At 39.8% G+C, this 27,180-nt stretch overlaps 1 protein-coding gene across 1 annotated transcript; it reads right to left on the bottom strand.

Annotated features, from left to right (window-relative positions):
• Positions 1–7,079: 7,079 nt before the first annotated feature.
• Positions 7,080–26,897, bottom strand: CA4 (carbonic anhydrase 4). The gene is made up of 8 exons (XM_052804545.1): positions 26,714–26,897; positions 15,406–15,459; positions 14,419–14,589; positions 11,707–11,864; positions 10,878–10,970; positions 10,544–10,607; positions 9,894–10,057; positions 7,080–8,836 (listed from the first exon to the last, which is right to left on the bottom strand). The coding sequence occupies exons 1-8, from the start codon at positions 26,769–26,771 to the stop codon at positions 8,648–8,650; spliced, it is 951 nt and encodes a 316-aa protein (XP_052660505.1). The 5' UTR covers positions 26,772–26,897; the 3' UTR covers positions 7,080–8,647.
• Positions 26,898–27,180: the final 283 nt, after the last annotated feature.

The following is a 27,180-nucleotide window of genomic DNA, read 5'->3' as shown; positions in this document are numbered from 1 at the left end:
AAGAGTCAAGAGTTGTATTACGTTGCTGCTTTGCTCATATGAAAGACTGGTAACACTGCATTTTGCTGTATGCCATCGGGTTTAAAAAAAAAAAAAAAGGGACAAGAGGAGCAAGGGGTGGGAGGAGAGGAAACTATTGTCCTTCCAGTATTAGAAATAATGTTGCTGATGGTAGAGTACTCTTAGAAGTCATCAGTGACAATAAAATTCCTCTTAATAAGAACAAATGGCACTGTTCATTGAGAATGTGCTGCAAGGAGCTGCTTATAAAAATTGCTAAATGCAAATTGTAACCCAGGAGTGTTAAGAGCATTGGTGTAAGAGCACTGTCTTTTCTTAAATTCCCTTCCAGGTAAGTCTGAAGACAAGAAAAAAAGAATACAAAACCCCAGGATTAGGATCAGGTGCAGAAAAGCAGAGCGCTGCTGGCCAAGCTTTTACAGAGTGTGCAGTGCAGAGAGCGTGGTACAGTGTTGTATTGAAAATGATCTATTTGCCACGGAGTATCCTGGGATAATTGAATGCTCTATAATGAGGGCGCAGGATGTGTTAATCATTCCATTTCAGCTTTCTTGACAGGAACTTGGCAGTAAGTTACAGCAAAGCAGGCACTGATACTGAAGTTTTTATTACCACTGCCCATGCGACCGGCAGATTTTATTATTGTACTGTTCTTCCTGATTTTCTAAATGGAGAAGCAAGTTACACTATCGCTTCTATAGGCTCTGCTGGGGGCAACTATTGCAAAATAACTTTTGTAAAGTAAACTTTTACTTTCTCATGCGCTGGGGTTTTTTTACCCTTATCTCAGTCTGTATTATTTAGGGTTTTTTTTAAGCCTCTATTTAGTCCATTTAGCTAGAAAGTTGAAAACTCTAGGCAGCTCTATCTTCTGCAGAAGTTAAGACTTAGCCACATATGTCTTAGTCAAAGAGGGGGGGAAATGAGCTATTGGGAGAGTTATTTCCATCTTCTATAGCTTACTGTGCATGCTCTTTTTCTTTTGTAAATGAATTTTAACTGTCAGAGGTGCTTGTGTATGCTTTTGTTGCACAGCCCTTTTATAAACTTCCTATGTGTGTTGCCTTGTGTTAGCAAAACAAGCCACTACGTTTCACCAAGCTGACATGTCTGTCTTGAGGCTGGATCTGTTACTGAGGTCACTCGGTACTTGCTGAGAAATGGTCAGGCGTTATTTTTCTTTTTAATAAGCTTTATATGAGGCATTTGTAAATCATGAACTGTGGATTGCCTGTTGTCCTACCAACTCTTCTTTGTCACAACCTCAAAACATTTCTATGGTTGCAGTAGAAATTGCACTGACTTTTCAAATGCGTTTCCATGTAATCTGAATGTTTGCGTTTTATGAGCTTTAATAGCTGTTTTATAAAATAAATCAATCTCGTTCCATAACATGTGCATTCATATCTGCGGGATCATAAACCCGAACTTCCCATTTATGCTCTGGCACTGCAATATTAACAATCAGGACAATAGAAACCCATTTCAGGTTTTTTTATATGAGTGACATTGGAGTCCTTTTTGCAGTGCTTGATAAGACACCGTGTTCTCTGCCAAACTGTTGTAAAACCATTGAAGTAAATGGAGCTTTGGCAATTATTCTGCTTACAACCTGCTTTGTAGACTTCATCTATACACAGGGACACTCCTTGGACTGGGACTGTCCCAACACTCAGTTCCCAAAATGTTTGAGCTATACCAGTGATTTGGAGCACTGAAATTCTCTGAGAACTTGGAAATTAATGGTGAATCCTCCCTTTTACTTATATGTGTTTGGAATAAAGTGCTGCACAGAAAGCCAAGTAGCCATCAGTTGCAGTGAATTTCAGCCCAAGGGGCTGGAGGAAGACTTCAGCACCTCGGTGGTTGACTTTGTGTCTTTATCCTGCTCTTTTAAGCAGCAGTTTTCTTTTACCTTATGGAGCTTACTGTTTTTCTCCCGGGATTATCCATAGGTTCAGCAGTGACTGTTGGGTTCCAGGACATAAAACATTATGTTTTACTGCATGTAAGAAAGCATTTTGTGTAATGCAGAAGAGTTTCATATACCACAAACTCAAATGATTCTACGCTTTCAAAGATATAACATTCTTGATAGAAAATGACTATGATTTATTTAGGGCTTAATGTCAACATCAGCAAAATCAGCAGAATGTAGAACTTCTGCCTTCCTTTCTCTCTCATAAATTCTTCATAACCACACGTATCTGGAAACTAATCAGTCAAGATCTTTCTCCTACGTGCTGGGAACAACGAGTAGTCTTAGTAATGTGGGAAGTGAATGGGTGTTGACATTATGAAGGTAATTTCAGTTGATGGAAACTAATAGATTCTCTCTAATAGAGAATAGGTTCTCTTCATACGATAAAAAGAAAGGGCATGGAAAAGTTTAGCTAGGAGGAGATGGATTATAAGAAAACAAAAACCATAGTTATTAAAATAGTGTCAGCTGTTTGGATTTTTTTAATCAGAACCGTGTTTGAGTACTAGATATCTAAATAATCTCAGAAGATATTAATAGGTAAAAGATAATAAAATAACCCAAACTGATTACAATCTTATACCTTTTATAATGTAACTTTAAATGCAAATTGCATTCAACTGCAGGAAGGGAAATAATGTCCCAAAGGCATCTCAATTAATTGGTGTAGTTAATTACACTCATAATTTTACTTGTGTGACTAATTATAATCAGGTTTTATGGGTGTATATGGATTTATTTCTGATACTAAAAGCCCCAAACAGCGGGTTATTTTTAGGAAATATCTTTAAACTTCATAATGAAAACCGCGTGTTCCCATTCTCAGCGGTTGGCTTGAATGAGTTGTGTCTGTGTTCAGAAAGAGTTTGGAGGACACCAAGAAGACAAACTGCCCCGGCTTTATCCAGCCTGGCTGAGGAGGCCACTGTGGCCCCTGCTGATCCTGTTCATGCTCCCAATCTTCTTTAATTGCTTTTTATCCTGTGGTGGGCACCAGAGGCCACATTGGTGGCCCTGAGGTGTTGGCCACCTCCTCCAGCGGGGTCTGCAAATGTCACCCCTATTCCCTGCAGCCGCCGGTGGCAGCACTTGGCAGCGGGCTCCTCAACCAGCCCGAAGCAACGCTGCTTTTAGGCGGTTTTCCTGAGGTGCAATGATGGCTGCCACCCAAAGCCCCGGGGGTACGATACCTGAAACATGGTGGGGAAGGCAGCCCGGGGTTGTTTTGTTCTCCAAGACGGGTCCCCGGCAGATGCCCGCAGCAAAGGGATGGCCGGGCTTGTTGGACTCCCCTCAGCCTGACTGGAAAGGACCCTCAGAAAATGGCGGCCAGCAGCAGGCGAGCTCTGTGGCTGCCCAACCCCTTGCCTGCCACTTTTTCTCTTTTTTCTCCCCTTTTTTTCTGCCTCCCCCCTCCCCCTTCCCTGCTGTTTTTTTCTTTCAGGTCTCTTTTTAAGCGGCAGGGCTGCCCTACCTGGCATCTAAACCCAGCTTTGGGTGCTGCAGCCCGCCCGCCCGCCAATGCCCGCCTCAGAGGGGCCGCAGCCCGGCCGCGCTGCCGCTTCCCACAGCCTGTGAACGGCAGAGCGGCGAGTCGGTCCTGTCTGCAAAGGAGATTACAAACGGGGAAAAAACACTGAGAAAAAACAAGGTGCGCAAAGATTTGCCAGGCTGAGCGCTGCCCCGGGGTACGGGATGCCTCAGACGGGCGTCCCGCGTGCTTCGGCTGCTTCCTTATGGGTGCGTTGCCTCATGTTGAAACAGAAGCTTTCGTAAGGTTCTGTAAGGAGCAAGTGAGAGAGGTAGTGTGTGAGTGAGGTGGGGTTTAGGTGCTTCTTGTGGAAGAATTCAGCAGGATTGTGGTTGGCCACGTTGGCCCCTGTGTCTGTGGGGAGCAGCCCGCCAGGCTGGGCAGCGTGGCAGGAGGCTACCAGTCTCGGTTTCCTCGTGTGTATTTCTTCAGTGCATCTCAGCTAGAGTTTTCTTGGGTTTTCCACAGGTACACGTAATTTACTAATAAATCCTGCATTTCCTTTTTTTTTTTTTTTAAATTCGCATATGATTTTCTCCTATATGAAACATTTTCCACAGACACCTCTGGCTGCAGAGAGCTACCGTGACATTTTCTTCTCTGTCATTGAAACTTCTCTGAACCCCATGCCATTTGTAGTGCTTATTGGAAGAAAATCACCACATCCACTTTTAACTCTATTGAAAAAAGCCTCACATCTCCAAGCGTAATCATTTTTGTGGTGCAGTGTTATCTCCAGTGCAAGGTACAGCAATAGGCAATGGGTCTCCCCATCTCTGGATCAGGGGTGGTTGACATTACACCTGGTATTAACACATTTATTGGACTTCAAAACCAGGCTGGGAAGCTAGGTAAGCTTCTCTATATCCTTTTTTGACTACAGGTGGTTGGGAGATATTTTACATGGGTTTGCTATATGACATCTGTTTAACAGGAAGGCTGCTGGCTGTGCCAGCAAATGCTGTTTTCCCTGTGAAATCAACTTCTGGATGGGTGAGAGAGGAAAGGAAAAAGCAAAAGGCTTTATCCTTTTCTCCAAGCAGTGATGGAAAAATAATTCTGTACAGAAGAAAAGTGCATTTTGAGCTTGCGTTTGTCAGCAGGAGGAGCTGAGCGTACAATGAAGCTGGCAAGTTTGTTAAAATTCTTTGTGGATAATGTAAATATATTTCTTGTGAGTAATGGCTAGGTTTCCTTGTCTTTTTCTGCTTCCTCAGAAAACGTTTTGCTGAAAACATATTGTATTAGGAATTTTTTTTTGTGCCTGCTCCTCCGCCGATTGTCAGATGATTGTGAAGGAGAGAAGCTGGGCCTGTGTTCATATGGCAGATCTGCTCCTTCACTTCTCTGACCTCTGAAGGCTTGCACTCAAATCAAGGTCTGACCCAAAACTGGAAAAGGATGGCTTTTTGGATGCATTATACAATGCCATGTAATCTCAGCTTGGTGTATTTTTAGAAATGGGGAGGACCTACTGAAGTTTGGTGAGTCCCTAGTTGCCGTTCAGCCTTATGGGTAATGGACTCTACCGCGACAGCCGTTACAGGCAAACCCTAAACCAAAATGCAAGCTGCTTCCAAAGGACAGACTTCTCATAAGCAAAGCTACATCCAAACTTTGATAATCTCCCAAAATGTTTTGGTCTTTGCACTCTCGAACACGATGAGTTCATACGTCTGGTTTCCTGCAATCCAAATGCTAGTCTATCTCTGACTTGATTCAGACTGGCAAAGCCCCTGCTTGTCTTTTTTGTTTTGAACCTGAAACATACAGCTCTAGCGAATTTTAGTTTCCTGTGTTGTTTCATTTTCTATTGTACTCCAGTTTTCAGTCACAGAAGGTAAGCAGTCTTCAACTCTGGCTCCAACATATGTGAAATGTATTAGCAAAGTTCTATGTTAACTTTTCTGTACGTGGGAAAATACTGTTCTTTCTGGGTTTTTCTAAATACCTCTGTTCCTTCCCCCACCCTTTCCTGTATTACCACAGCTTGGCTATTTTTCTTCAAGAGCTACCGTCGTTTCCTAGTGTCTTTGCAATATAAGAAGTTTCATGCCAAATGTAGCCTAGACAAATTTCTTGAAAATCAGCACCTGAAGCTGCTTGTGGAACAGCAAATTACTTTTCCATAACTATCTTCACAAACGAAACCCAAATGTCCCACTTCAAGCCTTCCTGTCTTGTACTGTTTTTTAAATTGAATAGCTTTTGCTGTAGATTTGTATTTATTCACTGCATTAATACTAGTCCTGTAATTGTCACGTCCTGCACCAGAACAGAATGTGTCTGCCTGGTTGCAAAGAGGTGACTCCGACAAAGAACAAATTGAACTAGATCACTGACACAGATGCAGACTGTAGCATTTCCCTTTTCCTCATTGGCATAAAATTCAGATTCACTCAGTAAAAATGGTCATACTTGCCTATTCAGGTTTTATTCATGCTGAGGTTTGTGCAGAAGAATACTTACAGAGGACTAACCATCTTAGCAGATTTTTTTTTCTTCCTCTTAGTAATGTTTTAATATGTTTCATAGTAAATGAAATCCTCCCACATCGTAACTAAACGCCATAAACGGTCCTCTCTACCTATGTGGTAAGCTGAGCCACAACCTAGTGAAAAGTTGGCCCCGTGATTGATCGTTTATCAGTAGCAATAAATGACAGTTGACCCAGATCCTCCACAGTTTCTTCCAATCATCCTTAAGAGAGGTGCCTTTGGGCACCATGAAGAATCACTTCATGAATTCAGTAAATAATCTGAATAGAGTAGGATGACAGGCTCTTATACATACTCCCACCAGATGCAGGGGGCTTTTTTAGTGCAAAAGGCATTGTTTTCAGTGGAGGCATCCTGATGAGTATTCACATTGCTGGTCTTTAAAACAGGAGCTCCCAGTCCTACAGGACTTTTGTATGTGATTGTGCTGCGTACCATGTTGCTTGTAAATCTTGAAAGAGCAGTAAAACATGAGCCTTTCAGAATACTTCCATTTATTACATTTTGTAACACAGCCTGAAAACAAAGCATCTTTCCTCTTAATTTCTTGATGCATTCTCTACTTGTGGGTTGTTGAGGGATGTAGTGGAAACAGCTAACACAGAGATGTTCAACAGGTGGGTAAGTATGCAACCATTTATCCTGGTTAACTAACTAGCCAAGCGTTTGTACAGAAGTGAAGTTACCCTGGGTAAATCCATGGTACCCTTTCTTTCATGGTAGGAAATCTGCCCGTCCTCTCCCTGATGGGCTGGGTGTGTGCAGCAGCTCTGCTGAGCAAGGTGCCATACACAAAGCAATTTTGCTATGTGCAGATAATACCCAGCTGACCCATGTGAAGTTAAATCTCCAGAAGCCTGCCGACATCAGAAACATCCCAATGTACTGCAAATCCATGTTGACCCTCCCCCCCCCCAAATGCAAACTCAACCCTAAATGTCGTGAAGAAAATAGGGGGGAAAAAGTCACATTCCTTTTCTGAACGAGTATTGTGTGGATTCCCCTTCAGCAAGGACAAAAGAAATAAAAACTCAAGGCAGTGAAAACATAGGTCTCTGTTCAACTTTAATCCTTCATTTAGGTTTGCTTCTCAAAAGTTTTTCAGTTAGCTAAAAATACAGTTAAAGTCTTAATGATTCCTCTAAACCTGAAAAGGTGAATTTGCTTTCCCATGTGTTTTTTTTAAGCTTATATTATTGATTGCTAAATATGAAAATAATCCCCCCCCCGCTTTTTCTCCTTTGGTGAGCTGTGGTTAGTCTCACTGCCATGATTTTCCTGAAAATGGCTATATAGCTGTAGCATAAAGTCATCTTTGCAAATATTAAGCTAAAGAAAAAAATACAAGTCTGCTAATATGAAATCCTATTTTGGTGTGACCAAAATCTAAAATTCTAGAAGCTGTAACATGTTCTATGGCATTAGCCAAAGAAAACTGTTATGACTCTCTTCGGAGAGAGAACTGGAATAATACAAGGAAATCCCATTTCCCAATGTATTGAACTTTTCTGTAAGTAATTGAGTAAGATCTGAAGAAATCAGTTCAAATCACAATCTTCTTGGAAAAACTATGAATCTTAACCGTATGTGAATATTGCAGGTGTGTTGTTATAAAAAAAAAAAAAGTTCATACTGAAATGTTCAAACTGACATTTAAAAACTTCTAAAATGTGATACTGGAAAGAGCCACTTCTTGAGCTGTCCCATTTTATTAGGCAAATGAAAACTGTAAAGGATCATCAAAGTCTTATGCTTCAAATGCAGCCCTCCAAAGAGAGGGAATTTCCACAGATGTGCAACTGGTACATGCAGTTGAGCTTCCCTTTTTCTTTCTAGCACGTCATATTGGCCATGGGCATCCCAGAGAAGGATGCTGTACTAGGCTGAATAAATAGGTTTAAGAGAGAAACCTGAAATCCAGAATCAGTAGATTAGATGAAAGGAATCCAGTATCCTTATCTAAAAATTAAATTTAGATATTCTGAAGGAAGAAGGGGGGGGGGGGGAAATTGCGTTAGTACAGGTGAAATTTGTCACATATCCTTCACTAGATAGGATCACCCAGATCAATTGCAATTGTTGCTCAATTGTGTGTGAGCATTTTTTTCTTTGGTCTGTATTGTACCTTCCTGTAGGACAATGTAGGGATGATAAGAATTACTCCCCGTGTTACTGTCTTCCTGATTTGCAGTGTTGAATGTAAACATGCTCCAAACAAACCCCTTCATAGGCACTTAAGAAGAGATTCCTCTTGAAGGTCCTCTGTATAGCTTGCAAAGTGTCCTTCCAGCATTGTGTTAAAACTACAGGCTTGCAAATAATCCATCCTAATTCTTTCTTTAAGTGTTTGGGTTTTTTTAAATTTGAATCTTCATAGCTTTATCTTACAGTTCCATTGATTTCTTGTGATTTAGTGCAATGGGTTTCATTTTATGTAAGAGCAGCAACAGAAGTCCTTGGTTAGTATCTGGAGGAGGACAAGGTTAAATTCTGTATTGAGATATGATTCATGAGTTGGTAGTTAGAGAGACTACTTGATACAAAGAACCAACAGCAGCAACAACAAAAAAAAAAAACCTCCAAAAAGCCCAGAACCTTGAATGAGGTGAGAAGTGTTCATTGGAAAAGAGAACTCAGGATGTACGTAAGCATCAGGAGCAACATTAAAACCTTAGCAGTAGGCAGGAGGATGCTGGCACTGGACCAGTACACCTTTCGTTCATTCAGAAACTGAACAGGCCGGAAATTTTCAACCATGTAAGTTGAGTTCTTCCCATCAAAGTGGACTGTGGAAAATTGAGAAATCTGCAGACATCAAAGAAAAGAATAGATCATTAAATCCTTTTTCCGTGGAATACTGGAAATTGTGATATTCTAAATCTGCAGTGCCTTATTCTGTGGCATTGTTTTGAACTGTATGGATGCATTAAACCTTGCAGGAAACAATGTGATGGAGGCTACTGCCAGAGGTCACTGACAGATGACTTGTTTTAGCCTTGGAAATCATGGGGACTTCCTTTCCGTGTGAGCCAAATGCTTTGTCCACCTCAAGGACATGGTTACACCAGTGCTCTTGACGCACACAGTCCTGTCCTTGTCCATCACGTCACAGTGACGCAAAGTAAGAGGACTTTGCTTTCGAGTTTCTAATTGCTTGCAGCACGACACTGGCCCAGAGCAAGCAGATGCTCACCCTTGTGTGCTGTGCTATGCTGACTTGTGTGTGGCTGAGCACTGACTGAAGTGATTAGGAGTACACTGCAGGTAAGGAACTAAAATACAGATGCTGGCTCTCGGCCAGGCTGTGCTGGCTAGTAGTATTGCTGAGAGTCCACTCCAGGACACCTGAATTTTTTAATCGTGTACTCTGTCAGCTGAACAATCTACATTTTAGAGGCATTCATGATTCCGTCTCCTGTTCCTCTCTGTAGGACACAAATGGGTTGCTTAAAGCTGATGCCGATAGACTCAAAGTTTGGATTTTGAAGTATTCTGTTCTGGTATCCTAATACTTACGAGAATAGAAGAAAAACAGTGACATTTTGGGGGTGAGCAGATGACAGCCGTGGAAGTGCTGCTGCTGAAGCACTGAGTTAGGTGTTTACCTGTGGGTTTTTTTAACTTTCTTTTCACATCGTCATTTCCCCTTCCTTCTGCTTTCCTGCCTTTTTTTGAGAGATGATTTAATAGGGTCAAAAAACTGGCACTAAGGACTAGGATTAGGCTAATGCCAAGCAAGTGTTGTTTGTCATAGAACAAAGCAGTGGAGCAGCTAACAAGTGTGTGTTGTGTGAGTAAGCAGACAGATGAAGGGGCAAAATAACCATAAGCAGACCTTCCAGGCTGTCTCTCTGCGACTTACCTGAGAAATACTGAGTTCAATTGGCTTCTCAAATACTGTCCAGATGACACCCTCATGGCAGTCAGGGGTGGTGAGGGAACCCTTGTACCGATAGTACCTTCCAAGATCTTCCTCAGGCGGGAGAAGAGAACTCAGTGGCAAAGGCTCCATCTGTGCTCTTTGCCCTAGACAAACCATGTGGAAATATCGCTTGTAACAAGCGCGGCTGCGGGTATTGTTCACATTTGTCTTCAAATGCGGCTGCTGCTCATGGCCATGTAAAGCCTCATCCCCACGCACACTTCCCATGCGCTGCTTCACCGCTTGTGAAATCCCTGACTGCCAACTGCAGGGTCCCACACAGCACAAGTTACGCACACCTCTTGTGATAACACATGGTTTAGGCATGTTTTTCTTCTCACTGTGCTTCCTCCTGTAGAAGCAGGAATACTTGTCCTGGTTCGGGGGGTGTTCTTCACTGCAAATATGGGGAGCTAGATTTTCTCCCACCTGCAATGCTCCGAGTACTTGACAAACTAACCTCTATCTTTTGGCTTTGACTTTCAAGTAACAATCTCTACCGTAATTAGAACAGGATTGGACTGTGAACTACCTGGTAGTATATGTGCTGAAATAAATATATGTTGCATTTTGACCAACAAAAGTCTTACCTTTGTATTTAATATTCTCTAATTCATTTATTAGAGTTGCATAGTTTTTATTTTCTTCTTCAATCTGAAACAGAAATATTTTGATTCCAAATCATGCTTTTCTCAACAACTGGTTGCTTTAAATTAATTGTGAATAAAACAGAAAAGACCCACAAGGCTAAAAGATAACAGCAAGCAGAACATAGAAAAGGGTAAAGGAACTAAGTGCTGGCACTGAATGCCTGCAGAAGACAGGGAGGCTTAGGTCTTGGACTACTGTAACATTAACACAATCGATCACTCAGCCAAATTGCTGGTAGATTTGAGATAAGCAATTAAAAATTTAGCTACCTACCTTTATAAAGAATGCTAACACAGCCACACCATCTGCATTTTTCTTTGCTTCTGTTATACCCGAAACATCTTCTCTTATGTGGACAACATGAAGCTGTAATACAATATTCAAAGCCAATTATTTGTTCATTTTCCTCTACAGTTTGTTGTTGTTAAGCGCAGCCTGGCTGCTTCTCTGCACCTATGCTGCAGTGGAGCCCGAGCTGCTTTGTTGCTTACAGGCTGGGGACAGACAGCTCGAGGCCCTTGACCTCAGACAGGAACTATGCAATAAGTGGACTACAATTCAAAACTTCAATCATCAACAACAGTACCATTTCGTACACCTCCCCAGAAGGTGAAGCGCTCTGTGCACTGGTGCAGCCCTCAATTTTCAGCCTGTGCAGTGGAACAGGCCGATTTTTACGTCATGGTTTGAAAGGGGGGTGGTTTCCTTCCACCAATCCATGTGTATCAGCACTGGAAACTTGCCTTGCCTTGAAGAGAGGGTTTTTTTTTTCGGTTGCATAGTTCGATTCATGGTTGCAGTCCCAGAAATGAATATATAATCTGAATAAGCAGTGTGAGAGTGTAATCAGACTGTATAGGCCGTGAAATGTTTCTCCTCCCCAAAGGCTATATAACTCCAGATTTGTTGCCTGTCCTGTGCCTTTGCTATGCAAAACTAGTGTGTTTTCCTGCATGTTCTGGGTAGTGAGCAACATGTCCTCGGTTCTTTATTTCCACTGTTGGGGTTTCATAGGAGAACTAGCCAGTAGTTTTTGTGCAACAGTATCTTAAAAAGCCAGAGTTCTTGAGTAAAAGCCATAATCCACAACAGTCTCACCTACCTCCATGGCTTGTTTTTCTCCATCTATGCTGTGCTCTGACCCGGGAAGGTATTGCTGCACACCTTGGACTCCCCAGTGCAAATGAAATTCTATTGCCTTGTATTTTCTTCCCAGACCTCCGCCTCCAATTTTAGGGGATGTGCTTAATGTTACTTTAACTGGGGAAAACAAATAAGTTGTTTAAAAAAAAAAAAATACACAACAGATTATACATTAACAGTATGTGAGAGTAGCAAGATGCATGTTCTTGAGGTTCAAATTTATCCTAAAGTTCTGGCTTGGTTTTTCATACCCGAATGTTCCAGAAGTTCAGCTCTGCAGAAGCTGAACTCTTGCAAAATGCTAGCTCAGATTAATTTGAGATGAAAGGGAGAAATATCATAGGGCACTTCCCAGTAATATGCAACAGCATTTGGGGCTCCCTCTATGGCACAGCACTTGGAGATTCTCTTCCCATTTCTACCTGGGATTTGCTCTGTGAACTTGAATGTCTTGAGTAGAGCCTCACTTGCTGGGGAGCTGAGCTACCCATTATTTCAGCTGAATAAATAATAGTAAATAAAATAAATTTGGTGATACTTGTTTCCTTTTGTAAAATGGAGGAAAAGGACAGAGCACTACTTTGGATTATTCTGGGGTAAGGGTTTTATAGACTTTTATGACATCCATTTATGTATCCTTTGGAGTATCATTGGTTAATTGCATTTTGAAGAAAACGGGGTAATAGCCTGTCTTTCCTTGATTGCACTGAGGGGATTTGTAGGGATTTGTTCACTGACATTATAACCCCAGGAGTGAGAGCTACTTATACCTTTCAGAAGACCCTATATTCCTTCATTTTTTGCCTAGGAGAATACCCCTATCAAAGTATTCTTAAAAATAACCTTGATCCCAGTTTATTTGGTTTTTAAGCATCATTTTTATCTCCTATTGCCTGCACTGTAACATTTGTTTTAGGCAGGGTTTAAAGATATTCTGTTTTAATTTAGAGTAGTGTTGCAACTTAAGCCTAAGCATCTAAGTCATTATATCTATTTAATGAGATGCTTAATCTGTTGTTAACAGCAAAACAAAATTTTCTTAGGAGACACTTTTCTAGCTATAAATCACCATCACATCCTGTGCTTGAGACTTTTGTGATGTATTTTTAAAATTTACTTATTAGGATGTCTACATTAAGCACAGTACTTTTCTTTCCATAGGAAAGATTGTTTTGACCTGGATTGAAGCCCCAGAGATTTCATTTCTGTTCTGAATTTCAAATGAACTGGAAGCTTGCGTGAGTCATTTAGTTACTTTGCTTTTTTTATCTGTAAATGGATGAGTAACATATCTTTGTTGGCTTTGTTTATTTAGATTCTAGGACCTTTGAGATTCTGACCTTTGCTATCTGCACATCATCAAACATAATGATAATCTAATCTCACGCAGAGCTTCTAATTGCAGCTGTAATTTAAGCAATAACAGTTCCAGTGTTGTACTCACTGTAGCCCAGGGATTGGTTGCCCTCAGAAGGAAGAAATTTTAAAAGCCCAGATAAAAACCTAATCCTTTTGCATGGTTGGGAACGATGAGAGTTCTGACCAATCCTTATGAATATTAATTTGTCTGTAAAAGGTATTTCTATGCACAGCAACTGTAATATGGAGATTCTAGAATTTCATTCTGTAATGGGAAAGTCATTAACCCATGCACTAAAAGTTAAAACATGTCTTTTTCTTATGGTCTGTCAAAATACCAATGTTTTAAACTAGGACCTCTGGCTGTGAAAATCTACCCAGCTGTCTACCTTTCTACCTTTCCACTTTAAGTTAGGAAAATACTTGCCACTTGCAATTTTCCACTTTAGGGATTTGGCAGTTAAAACAATCCATCCAAGATTTTAATAACCCCTATAGATATTTTTTTTTAAAATGACAACAGATTTATTTTTAAAGTTAAAGTAATTTAGCATAATATTGTTGAAGCATCATCATTAGTATTGCTTTTAGTGAAGAAAAGTGGAGGAAGTGAAACAGTTCTAAATTATATTCACTGATTCACTGTTTACTGATTTGCTGTTCACTAATTCATTGTTTACTGAATCAGTAAGTAGCTAATCAACAAGCTCACATTAGATTACTTCCGTTTGCAGAGAAAACAGGTTGAAATCTGAGAAGATTTCGGCTCGTTGTTGAAAGAACTACTAAGACACACATACTGCGAGCTGCTGGTTGAATGACTTTCCCAGATTATGTTCTTCTTCAGCAGAATTCTTTGTGCAGGAGCAAGGGTCAGAAAGGGCAAGCCCAGAAATGAAGGGTATAACAGCATTCAGCAGAAATTACATACCTTTGCCAAAACTGTTGTCCTAAACCCCTATACCCACCCACCTCCTAGTCCTAGAGGTTGTTGTTTGAGGTTCCCTAGACATCTTGAGTTCTGTTTCTGCATGTGCACAAAACCAATTTCTGCTGAGACGCTCAAGGACCGTGTCCAGAATCCAAAAACCAGATCATTCCCCCAAAGTTCCCAGAAATCCTTGCTTCAGAAGGTGTTCTGAAAGTTTCACTTCTGAAAGATAGGGGTGCTATCTTATTTTTGCTCCCTTGGTTTTAAGTAGCAGTAGTGATATCTAACAACTTGCCCAGAACATGGAAGAAGCGACTGGATGGTTCCAAGTGAAGGCACAAGTAAATCCCATAATAACAGTAATAATTTGACAGTACTTGCCTGTATGTCCATTATTTTCTATGTTCCACTTTGAAGACCCCTTCACATCATATCCTTCAAAATTCAGTGGCTTAAGGCTCTTGTCATAAACAACATTTCTGGTGACAATATTGATAGGTGACTGTTTGTTTCCTTTGCAGGTGGCGACTGTTAGATGCCATTGTCGAGGATCTATTTAGGGATGAAGAAAATATTTTTTTTTCTGTAGACTGCAAATCCTTGATAAAGCCAAACTGCCCAACAGTCAATATATTCTTGCTTGGGAAATTGGAGACATCTTTGAAGAAAAAGTCTTTGGATGTTGGAATTTAATACAGGAACTTTCTTATATCATTTTTGGTAGTTTAAAAAATATTAATATGTGTCAGGAATGTTCTGTTAAGCTTAATAGGAAAATATGCACATGTAAATGGCTGTAAAATAGAAAGTGAACTACCATTGAGGTTGGCTGAGCTATAGAAACTATAGAAACTTGGAAACTATAACAAAAAACAAAACAAAGTGGTGATAGTAATGGTGCTGGGAGTGAAATGCTGCTCTCAGCACAGTCAGTTCCAGGGAGAGCTGGGCAGGACGCAGGGGTGAGCAAGGGAGCAGGCAGCCTAGGTGGATCCTGCTGGTAAAACAAAAGGTACAGTTGTAGGTAGAACATTAGGATTTTTCATAACTGTCCTTAAGAATTTAAATAGCTGTCTATACCCAGCTTGCTGGGATGATTACCTCTGGAGCACAATCATCAGAGTTATTTTTATATTTGTAGCATTATCCTTGGTTGAAACAAAATGAAGAGTTAGAACAAACACTGGTATCTTCAAAATACCCTTCTTTAGGTATCCTGTTCAGCACTTATGTTTGCATATAACGTGATCATGCAGCATTAAATGCTCAGTTGTGTGAATTTTTGCATTATTTCTACAAAGAGGCCCTTTGCAAAACAGAAGAATCCAAACACTAATGTGATTGGAAAAATAAATTGTTTAGCAGTACCTTCACAGTGTGGCTGTTCATACTTCTGTGACTGATAGCACCAATGGCCTCCAACTAAAAAAAAAAAAAAAAAATCAGATATTGAAAATTAGATGAATGAAAAGCTGTACAAATTGTCCCTTGAGAAAGCAGATGGGAAATGGGGTTGCAACCTGAGATCCTCAGAGAGTGATGACTGACCACACCATTTTGACAACTTCTTATTTATGTCTGCCCAATTTTATTAGAGTAAGATGATTCAGTTATTAAATATATAAACAGCAGTGGCTGGTAAGAGGTGAGTGCTTCGGCTGTAAAGTGTGGAGCACACCATCCAGCAAGTCTAGCTGGGTTCTAATATCAAATAATTCAGGAAAGAGCATAAAAATCCTGCAGTAGGCAGCTCGCTCTCTCTCTAGATCTCCTCCTGGTCTTGAATGAATCAGTTTACACCTGTAAATATTCCTTCCAGAAACTGTGCTAGCATAAAATAGTAGAACTCTAGATGGGTTGCAGTTCTAAATAATTTGGTTTTGAAACTTTGGCTTCAGCAAATTCTTGAGGCAAAAGTTCCACATCTGAATATATGTAGTGTTAAAATAAATTTCCTTTTATCAGTTCTGTACTTGCCATCCTTTCATATACTTGTAAATTTACTTATGCAAGATGACTTATCTCACTCCGTTCCAGGAACTATTTTAAAGATTACTTGGTGCAATAGGGAATTTTAAGAAACGAAGGATCTCATTTCCTGAAAGAAAGAAAGAATACTCATTCTAACTCAGCTGTGATCCCACACAGATGGTTGAAAAATTTTTCAATAGAAGGTCTTAATCTTACTTTTTCATTGTCAGAAGAAATACGGAATTCAGAGGAAGAGAGCTGATTTAACTTAAGTATATGTTGATCTAGCCAAGAAAGTAAGGACTAGTTTGTTTATCACAGCATGCTTCAGTGGCTGTTTATGACAGTTATAAAGTTTAAATAGACTTTAACAGCAATAGTTCTCTTTGGCTATTTAACTTTAATCAATAACAATTCAAAACCTCTTATAATCATGATTAATACTATAGTTTCTGTTTGCCTATGATTAGTAAATTATAGGCATTTTAATAAATGGCTAATCAATTTTTAGGGATTATTATGGAAGAGTCCTGTCATTAGATTGCTAATTACCATAATTTGTGATCTTTTATAAATCATCTGCTGGAAGGCTCATAACTGCTTTTAACACCTTTATCTTCATATCAGTAGCATATCAATACCATCGCTCTATTAAGTATTTAGAAGACGTTATAAATAGAACCTCGATGCAAAATGTGGCTAGCTATAACAACAGAGGGAGACTTGGATGAGCTTGTGGCAATTAATATATTCTTGAAAAATGATACTGTTTTAGTTCATCTCTCACAAAAATTAAATTTATGCTGAAAACTATAAATAATGTTGACTCACTTTCTAGTTCAACAAATGTTAAGTAATATTGAGGACAAAAGTAAATAATATTGCTAGATTTGTATTGTAAGAACTGTAGTGATTTCTACATTGTTGTTCCATTAACATTTTGTAATTATCAAAAAATGGGTTTCGACAAGGTTTTATTTTCTGACACATTTCTAAACATACACAAAACTTAGCTTTAGGACCTGCCATTTCTAAAATTGATTGTGGCATTTTTTCAGGCCTGTGTACACAAGACAGTGGCCAGACCTCCAGCAGCGTTGAGCAATTTCTCATCTCCGCTGGGAAACAGCAGAACCAGAAGTTTCAAGCACAGTATGTCACCAAGTGCCTTAATCGGTATTTTAATCAATAAATGCCTAGCTAATACCAGGTAAGCCGATCTTCACAATGCTTGGTTATGTTTCATATGCGTTAGTATTTGCACGGATGTATGACTGCGTTCATATATTTGGCAAATGCTCTAGCCCAGTGTTCAGTATATGCTTTAACAATTGCTGTACCAGTACCCTGTGACTGCAAGTGGTCTTTCTTTCTTTGCAAGTTACATGTGCACAAACCTTCAGGAGAAAAAGTATTCCACTGCAGGAATAACCTGGACACAAATGTTTAAAGGTAGTAGCATCTATGCAGCATGAGAGGATAGTTACCTGCAAAGATTTGGTCTCAAACTCTTTGGGATGTGAGTTAAACCAGAGAGGAAAGTTGTCAGGTGAGAAATCAAGGTCAGCTGAGGTATTCCAGTCTGTTTACTGTAAATTCTTGGAACAAGGTCTACTGTTCTGGGTTTGTATAGTGCCTTGCACAATGGGAGTGTGATCATGACTTAGACATCAAAGCATTACTGTAATGCAAATCAAATTTTACAGTCAGTATGATTCACAATTAGGAGTAAGTGCAGCAAGTTCATTGTCCATTGGGTTCAAGGCTGTGGAGCTTTTAGACCATGACCATAGAACCACGAAAATCAAAGGCAACCACAGGAGACACTGAAGGAAGGTAAATATCACCAAATCGTATTGTCAGTGGATCTGATACAATGTCTCTGTACCAGAGGAGTGAAATGGAAGTGGGTTATGGAGCCTTTCATTGCTGAGTCTGAGTCCAACCCTTCTCAAACAAAGCAACCACCGACTTTTTACCAGCTGATAGGTGTTTGGCAGGTTCTCTCAAATAAGCTTGTGGCTTTCAATCACGTCTTAATAGATTGACACATGAGCACGCTAAAAATCTTTCAGCCTGCACATCAAGATGATGGGGAGTAAAAGTTTAAAAAAAAAAAAAATATCCAGCCCTCAGGTGTTTACTGCTGCCTTACATCCAGCACTCATGAGTATTCTTCCCTTCTTCTGTCAAATGCAACATACACCAAATAATTAGCGTCTAATTTTTGCAAGCTTCCTGCAAAATTCCTAATGTCTGCAAACTAACAAAGAGTTAGTGTTTTTCTATCAAGTGCTTATCACAGTTGTGGTTTAGAAAGTTGGATGGTATCAGTGAAGTAGAACAGGATATAAATTCAGCAGTTCATAAGAAAAAGGTCCTTAGAGCTGTTAAATCTTAAACAATGAGCTAATTACACATTGCAGAATGCCTGAGCAAACAATGAATTAATGTTTACTGTGAATTAGATTTTTTTTTTTGGTTGGCAGTGATGTAACATTAGAGAACAGGACCTTTTGTATAGATACCACTCAGGATGAACCAAACTGCCATGCCCTATGTCACTTACAAGGAAAATTTGCATTTGGATTTTATTTGAGTCAGGTGTGATGCCTCCCTACGTATAGGGAACTTGCATTTACAATGGTCCTTTTTTCCCCCGGGCTTTATGGCCTTATTTCTGAAGCAAGAAGGAAAGATACTTGTCACATCCAGTCAGTTGTCTGTGGTCTTAGGCATGATTATGCCCTAAGGTATGTTGTCTAGTCTAGTTTTAATTGTCTGAGTGGCTCCTGCCACTTCCCTTAGGAGACTTTTCCACAGTCTATTAGCCTTCACTGTCAGGAAATGCTTCCTGTTTAATAGCTTACATTTTCCACTTGCTTATCTGCATCCCATCACTCCTAGAAATATCACTGAACCACCCTAAACAATTCTTTTCCCTCCCTGGTGTTTACAGCCTTCAAATAGTTCCTTCATAATCTGTAATTCCTGTTCTTGCTTCATCCATCCTTCGTCCCATCTCTTGACAACGTGCCCTTCACCTTTCCACCATTTCCACTTCAGTCTTTCATCTCTTTCTCCGAAGGCCCTTTCTTACAGGGACTCAGTACACATGAGATCCCATCCTGCAGTCCTCTCACCTGGCTGCTCTTTCAATCAGACCTCAGCTCCCCCATTCTCTTTCATGTTGTTTATTTTATTGCCCAGAAAAATGCAGCAGAAAGTGGGTTTTTTGGTCGCTTGGGGGTTTTGTTTGGTTTTTGCAGGTGAGGTGCTGAAACCATTGCTGTGATATGAGCTGCCCTGGAGGGTTTCATAGCTTACTCCCATACCTTGCTGGTACACATGAGTTAGGCCATGAGCATCCACACTTTGCTCAGGATAGTATTAGATACTAGCCAGGATTTCCAAAAGCTCCTTGCCTAATTGGCATTAAATAGAGACATTTGCATTGCTGTCACCATTGGAAGTACTATAATTCAGTACACATATACATTCAGTATACATATACACCCGGACTCACAATTCCTATGTTATCGACTCTATCTGGCTCTTACATTGTATTATGGATTCTTGATTTAAGTGACGATGCACCATATCAGAGGTGTCACCCTGACTTTACTGGGTTTTAATTTAGAGTAGGGCTGAACTAGGCTGAAGGCCTCCTCTTCCTTCACAAAGTTCAAGACAGTTAAATTTAGGGAGTCTCTCTTGGCAAGTGAGCAGTCCTACTTATCTCTGTTTCTTCCTTGTCAAATTTACAACTGGTTTCCTGACCAAAGCTGTTTTTTTGGCACCAGAATAGCTGGAAAACAATACAGTTACGTATTGTTTTCATTTTATTGTAAATGTTTTCAATTGTTTTAGCTATCAAGCCTAGCTTGGAAACTTGAGGCAAAAAATTCCTTCAGTTGAGAACTCCCTCTTCTGTTCACTTACGCAGCTGGATGGAGGACAGTGCTCCTGGCTGGAAGCCAGGGTGTTAGCAGTTTGCCAATGGGCTATTGTGTGATCTAGGAAAAGACCCTTAAGCTCTTTGGCCCATGGTCAGATTGCCTGAATTCCATAAAAGTTCCTAAATCTACTTTGTCCTACTTGTTCCGTGCTTACTGCCCTACTTGGACCTGCTGAGTTGCTGCGTGGAAGCCCACGTCTCCTCTGACTCAGTGCCGTGAGACAGGTGGTATTCAGGCTAGATGAAAATTGGCCTTTTGATTTGTCCATCTGCACAAAAGGGTTACTAAAACAGGTTGTGTCCTTCTGAATAAAGTAGCTGGAAATCTATTAATTTTATATGTTGACGGTTAGCCATTTTTATTAACTATATTTAATCTCTTGAAGTGTAAATGACCTTTATGCCACAAATAGCCTGAAGTACTGAGACAGTAAGAATATCCCCTGTTGCTTTTTAGTTAAAATCCCTTCTCTCCCTTTCACTGACTGACTCCTTTGTTTGTCCCATCAGATCTCTTGTCACCCTCTTTCAGCCATGTCCTCGCTGACAATTCGTTGTTTTCTGAGACACACAGCTGATAGTGCTCCCTCTGCACTGCTGCTTTTCAGAAAGCCCAGGCTGCCCTGAACGGCATAGTTCTCATTACTGCACTATTGTCCACTGGTTTCAAATCCATCCCTAAAATCTGTTGTAACCGCCGGCTTTGCAGCAGAGTGAAGGCTGGCCTTTTCCATGAAAATGGCAAAAGCTAGTTTTGCATGCGGTGTATTTTTAGCTTTGGTTTGTGTTGGGCTCGTGCTATTTTTAGCTTGCTTTGTGAAACTTGTTATCTTAAGTACAAAAGACAAAGAAACTTAAAATCAAGTGGAATCTAAGTCTGTCTTTCTAATTAATGAGATTGCTGAACAAAAGCTGAGCATATATACATAAGTCTATTTATACATTCTTAAGTATTACACATCCTCAGGAAGTCCTGATCAAATACTTTGACAGGCAAAATCAGTTCCAAATGTTTACGTCTAGATTTGTGTATCTCTAACCATGTAAAACCAAATGTTTGTGATCATCCATCTCTTTTCCATTCACTTTTACCTGGAAATTTTAATTTTCATAACGATATACATCTGTAGGTAGGTACATTCCAAGATATTATGGGGAGTTAACCTTGAAAATAAGCTTTATTGTACTAGTGAAGCATTACACGTAACCACATCTGATTTGAGCACAGTGTTTATAATTTGCACATGTGTACATAAATCACATGCTCAATGAGGTCTTTGTCTGCAACACGTATAAAGGAAAAATCCAAAGAGACTGGAGGATGCTAGATATGCCCTATAAACACTTGCAAACTACTTCCTTTGTGTCAGAGAGAGGAAAATGTTTTTAGCTGTGACCTGTGATACTGTTGTAGCCTCTGTCATATATATGTGTCCTCATAAATTTGCTGTATCAGAGAAGGAAGCTGGCCTTTAACAAAAAATGAGTATCCAGGGCTAAGGTGATTTGCTTCTGTGGGGTATTTTGCTTTGCTTTGTTTACAACAGAGGCAGCGTCAAATAAAATTCAGAAATCCTTTTTTTAGTATTTTTAAAATTTAGTTCAAACAAATTACATTCTAGCTTTACTGTCCTTTTGTAGTCTTTTGTGCTGCGTTTATGATGACTGATCCTACAGTTAGAAATGTGACTAAAAATCTAATACCAGGCCATTAGATACATTCTGCAACATAACAAAGCATCTCCTGCAATGCCACAAACAGGGAAAAAAGCCTCTTCGCATGAAGACAGACACCTAGCTGAAGAACTGGACCTTGCTTGCAGCATGTCTTGAGGACCTAAAGGTTTGTGCTGGTTATTTGGACAGCTAAGAGAAAGGTGTTTCACAGCAGCGCCTGCCTCTGAAAATGCTTTTCGGCTTCCAGTCTTCAAAATCTAAATGTAAGAGCTAGGAGAAACCGTGACTCCAGTTTTCTTAAGTATCACAGTGCACAGCTTGCAGCATATAAGGGATATTCCAACTGTTAAGCTGATACCTTTTGCTATAGGAGAAAGGAGAGTAATTCTTAAGCTGAAGTAATGTCACTTGTCACCTGCGTATGGCTCCTATGTATGGCTTCTACCATGCTCCTTTCCTTCCCTGAGCTGAAGTGAAGAACAGCAGGAAAGCACCTGGCTGGGATGCTGGAGAAGGACGAGGTGATGCAGCACATTGCAGTTCTGCTTGAGGTCAGCTAAACAGTGAGTTAATACAAACTGATGACAATGTAGTGTACTCACGCTAGTCAGGCTGATCCTTAAATGGAGCATTAATAATGTGATTGGGTCCACTATGTACATGGAAAATTGCCCACTCATTGCATGTCACCAGAAACAGACTGCAAACAAGTGAACAATGATTTTTGAACTTGGAGCTGTGATGCCCTTGGATGCATCAGCCTAATAAAAAATCTGTCTGCTCAAGAACCTTGATGCCTATCGAGGCATCGCATAGATGTATGCTGCCTTAGGCACAGCAAAGCAGGATTCCTCTCATCTGTGATATGTCATTCATCACTACATGCTATATGCAATCACTCTTCAGCAGTTCAGAAGTCATGTACAGGGGTGAGGGGCAATTGTTGGATTCGTATGTGATGGAGACAGCAGAGGTGATCTTATAATGCTTACGTGGGTAATTCTTTGAGAGGAAGTCAGGATCTGCAGATGAATGTAGATTACAGCAAGATGTGTCTGCACAGTACATATTCTTGAATAACTTCACACATAGACTGATGTGAAGAGAATCAAGGCATTCCTGGTCTGACACAAACTTACCCATATGTGCAATGCAGATATATCTGAATGCCACACCTGGCAGGCTGCAGAAATGTAAGAAGTTAAAAACACTTCAAAGTTTATTCCATATAGGACTCTAATACTGTCTTGTAGCTGCCTTTCAGGAGTCTTCCAGTGACACACAATGTTGTTTCTTTGCCCGCTGGGCTTGGTTCTCTGCCCCCCCCAAATGAAACAGGCTGTTTCATTCAGCTGAGCTAACTGAAGAGCTGCTCTCTGGCTCCACTGTCTGACCTGCTGCTCTGCCACAAGCGCTTTTCTCTCTTTTGCTGAATTTTAGTGTCAAAGAGAGAGTGAGAATGAAATTGTTATAATGCCATACCACTTTGTGCCTTTATCATAGACTGTGGAAGGAAACAAGTGCATGCTGAGATTACAGGATTTGCATCCTTAGATACCCTGGTCAAGCAGTCTGCACCCTTTCTTCTCTCAGCCGTAAAACACCTCCAATTGTAAGCCAAATATGCCAGTGAATATAACAGTGGCTCAACCTCTGTTCACCATAACAGTCCCTCTTATAGACTTAATTTGCTAAAATTTAATTGCAGGATCCACAGTTAATGGGAAAGTTTATTAGTAAAAGAATTTCAGCGTTTCAAAGCTATTAAGCACTAAGTGCTGCTGCTTGTTCAGCACAGTTGATAAAGCTAGAAAATTCTGTGCTGCCAGAAGCCTGCTTGTGCAGTTTGAGTAGCTGTATGGAGAGGGGAGAGCACAGAGCAGTATCAGTGGGTATCTCCTGCTCTCGGTGCACACTCAGCAACCTGACAAATGAGAGCTTTTGTTTCTTCTTGCATACAGTGGATCTGACAATGATGGCATACACTGATATGTATGGATGACGATAGGTAGACTCAGATAAGCCTTTAAATCTATTTTGGCAGCTTGAGTGATGACAAGGAAGAAAGAAAAGGAAGCCCTAAGCGATGTATCCTGCATAAAGATCATAACTTGAGATCAAAAGTCTGTCTGCACTGAGATAGTCGAGGTAACTACTTTGAGATAATGTCAGTGATAGCTTGTCAGTTATATTTAATCATGTGTTGGATTAGGTGGGTGGACAGAGGGAAATTCAGGCAATCCATATGTCCTAAAGCACCTATGGATTACTGCCTAAAGCAGCTACGGCTTACTGCCTTTTCTATGTGTTCTAGGTCTTATATTGCAGTTATTACTCTTCTTTCTTAAACAACTGAAAATGCAACTTTTCATCCCAGAGTGTATCTAAGTGCACCAGCATCCCAATTTTCCCAACCCTAAAATGGATTTGAAATACAACTATAAATATGTGTGCAATCTATACCATTAGAACTGGAAATGGAAGAAGTTACAGCATCTTGTTTTTATGCTGCTTATAGAGATATTGGGTATACTTCGTATTTGAATGGCCCTGAAGAAACATCAGACTGAGAATTAATGCTGACAATGTCAATGTCAGCACGGTTACATAAATTTTATGTTTGTGAAAGTTAAAAGTATGTAAGTAGAAATACAGAAAATTAGAGGAATCATGTTCTGTCATGCATCAATCTTTTGGAGCACTAGAGCATAGACTGTGGGAGAATGTCTTCTCATGGCTGAGTCCTGGTCTGTGATAAAGAAAAAGGTTAAAATATGCTGGGGTTCATTCCATTCCTCTTAAAGAAAATTATTTTTTTCAGTAACACTTGGCACTTGCTGTAACCCCACCACAAAGCTTCTAGATGGATGTACATTACTGTCCTCTGCAATTGTTGTTCTCTGAATGGCACTAGACTGAATTTACCATTAATAAAACCTCTCTCTCAAAAGGTTTGGAATATTCCTGTTGGAACATTGCAGACATTTTGCCTCTCTCTTCTGCCTGTCCAATAGTATTACCAGAGGGTCATTGATCTCTCAAAGGAATCAAGCAAGCCATTTGAGGTGCATCAGCGCAGCTATTAATGGAATATGGTAACTGAGATCCATGTAAGTCAGTGGATGAGATGCTGGACAGAGATTCAAGCGAGATGGTTTCTTTTCCTGGTGCTGGTTGATCTCTGGGCAGGTGACTGCACCAATGTGCCTCGGTTTCCCTTTTGTAGAATGGGAATTATACATTCTTCATTATAGATAATGAAGCTTGCTCCTTTATAAAGCCCTCTAAAGACTATTAGTAATAATGTTAAAACATAGGTGCTATGATATTAAGACAGGTCAAGGCTGAAAGCAATTTGAAAGATTAGCAATCAGTCATATTGACTATTTAAGTGTGGTGAATTATGAGGCTGCCCAGATTAGAAAAACAACCCTGGTGGAGGTATGTTAAATGAGCTGATAAGTGGATATCAGTCAAGCTGCTTCTGAAAAGTGGTAAGATAGAAATGAAATGCTTATTTTTTTAAAAAAGATACCTTCCAAATATAACAAAAATAATTTAGGCTGATTCTCAAAAGTTGAGGTTTCTTGAAATGTTTAGCCTTTAACTTAGCATGATGTATCCTGTGAAGCTTCTACCTCAGGAAAAGGTTTAGAAAAGAAGGTGAGGGAGAGAGCAGGTTTCTTGTGCGTTAATGACTGTGTAGTTTGCCTCTACTGGCAATAATAATGGTGGGGGAAAAAAACAACAAAAAATACTACATGCATTCCCTATCTTTCTTCCATCTGCTAAAGCACTAATTATTAACGCTAATCTAATAAAGCCCATAAGGGTTTTCCAAATGGTCTTTCAAGATCCTGTAATAAATCCCTTAATAGAGCAGTAAATTTAGCAAAGTGTTAATCAGTGAGTAATCAATATCAAGCAAACACTAGTTGTAGACTTTGGAAGAGCAAAGGTTCTTTGTGTTTCTGTTTACCTGCACCACATGTGGGAAGCCTCTGGAGAGAGAATACCTACAAAATACAGACTAGGGAAGAGGGTAGGTACTTGAACTGTCAGGTAAGAATCTGGAAAAGGCAAGCTACTGAGTCATGGATATGGAGAATTAACTAAGAACAGAGCAATAAAATGTGGGGAATCCCCCTCCATTTCCCCAGTGCTCCGGCTATGCACCTTAAGGCACTTTCTGAGCATCTCAGACCTCTGTTACTTTAAGTCTGGCAACTGAATCTTGATCTGCTTTAAACCCGTGTCCCTTTAATAGGCTCTTGGTGCAGTGCTTCCCTCTGATACCTCTGATAATATTGTAACTCTTTTTTTTCCTTAATGCAGTCTAGTCTATTTTAGTGCAAACAATAGACCCTTCATTACTATTAAGAACTGCAGTGTTTATCTTTAATTTTGAGGCTGTGTGCTGATATTTACATAGGAAAGGTGATTTATTCAATGTTATAGCATTGCTGATCTAATAGAAGCATAAAAATACCTTCTGCATTTTTCAATACTAATTATAGACCGTTATTTAATCTAGTCATTGTAAGTGCATAGTGTACTTATGTACATAGTGCACACAGTGCAAAAATAGATGGATCTGCTGGGCTAATGCAGCAAAAGATGTATTGTTCTTTCTCTCTCAGCAGGCAACCATAAGAATTTCATCTTATATCATAAACTGCAAAGCAATATGAGTGGAAAACTAAAACAAGCTATCTGAAGTTTTAAGAAGTTTACAGATAAAGAAATTGTGTTTTGAGTTTTTAAATTTACATATATAGTTAACTATAGACATCAAGTCAAACCTCATTGATTTTTCTTGGAGGAGGAAGGCAACTAGAATCTCTAAAGGTGAAAAAAAAAACAAACCAAACCCACTCATTTGTTCATGAGAGAAGTCTATACTTGATATTTTACCACAAATAATAAAAGTCAGAGAAATAAATAAAACATCCTTCATTTGTCATATAGAAGAATTAGAAAGTCTCTACTGTATGTACTGATACTCAGAAACAAATCATAAATAAGAGTAACCTTGGTACATGGGGTTAGAAAGAGCAGGCAAGGACTTACCTACTGCCTCTGTCTTGAGAATGTGCAGAGAGAACAGAACAAGGAACAGCAATTCCATTATCTATTTTAAATAGGCTCAGTGTTGAAACCAGAATTGATTAGACTTCTTAGGATGTGATCATATTTCTGCTCTCAGTTTTATACTGGAGTAAGTAGTCCTGGACAGACCTGAAAGCCATAGCCAGGAAGGTGAACTCCTCCCCTTTGTAATTTCTCCAGATTTACCCTACTCCTGATTTGCCTAAATCTATTCATTTCTCCAAAATGAATGGCAAACGGAGTAAGGCTTTCTAGCACTAAGCAAGTAGCCTGCAGTGAATAACTGATACTTTGCAACCTATGCACATTTAGTAACCTATTACTAAAATGCTACTTTTTTATTTACTGGTAGCTTTTTTTTTTTCTGACAGCCCCCATGACATTCAATTAATGCATGTGTTATGGTTAGCGTTTTGTTTCAAAAAACC

Source organism: Harpia harpyja, chromosome 12 (assembly GCF_026419915.1).
Source record: "Harpia harpyja isolate bHarHar1 chromosome 12, bHarHar1 primary haplotype, whole genome shotgun sequence".
In the NCBI taxonomy this organism is placed as follows: Eukaryota; Metazoa; Chordata; class Aves; order Accipitriformes; family Accipitridae; genus Harpia; species Harpia harpyja.
The sequence above is the reverse complement of the archived record's forward strand: the minus strand, read 5'-3'. Positions and strand labels throughout refer to the sequence as shown.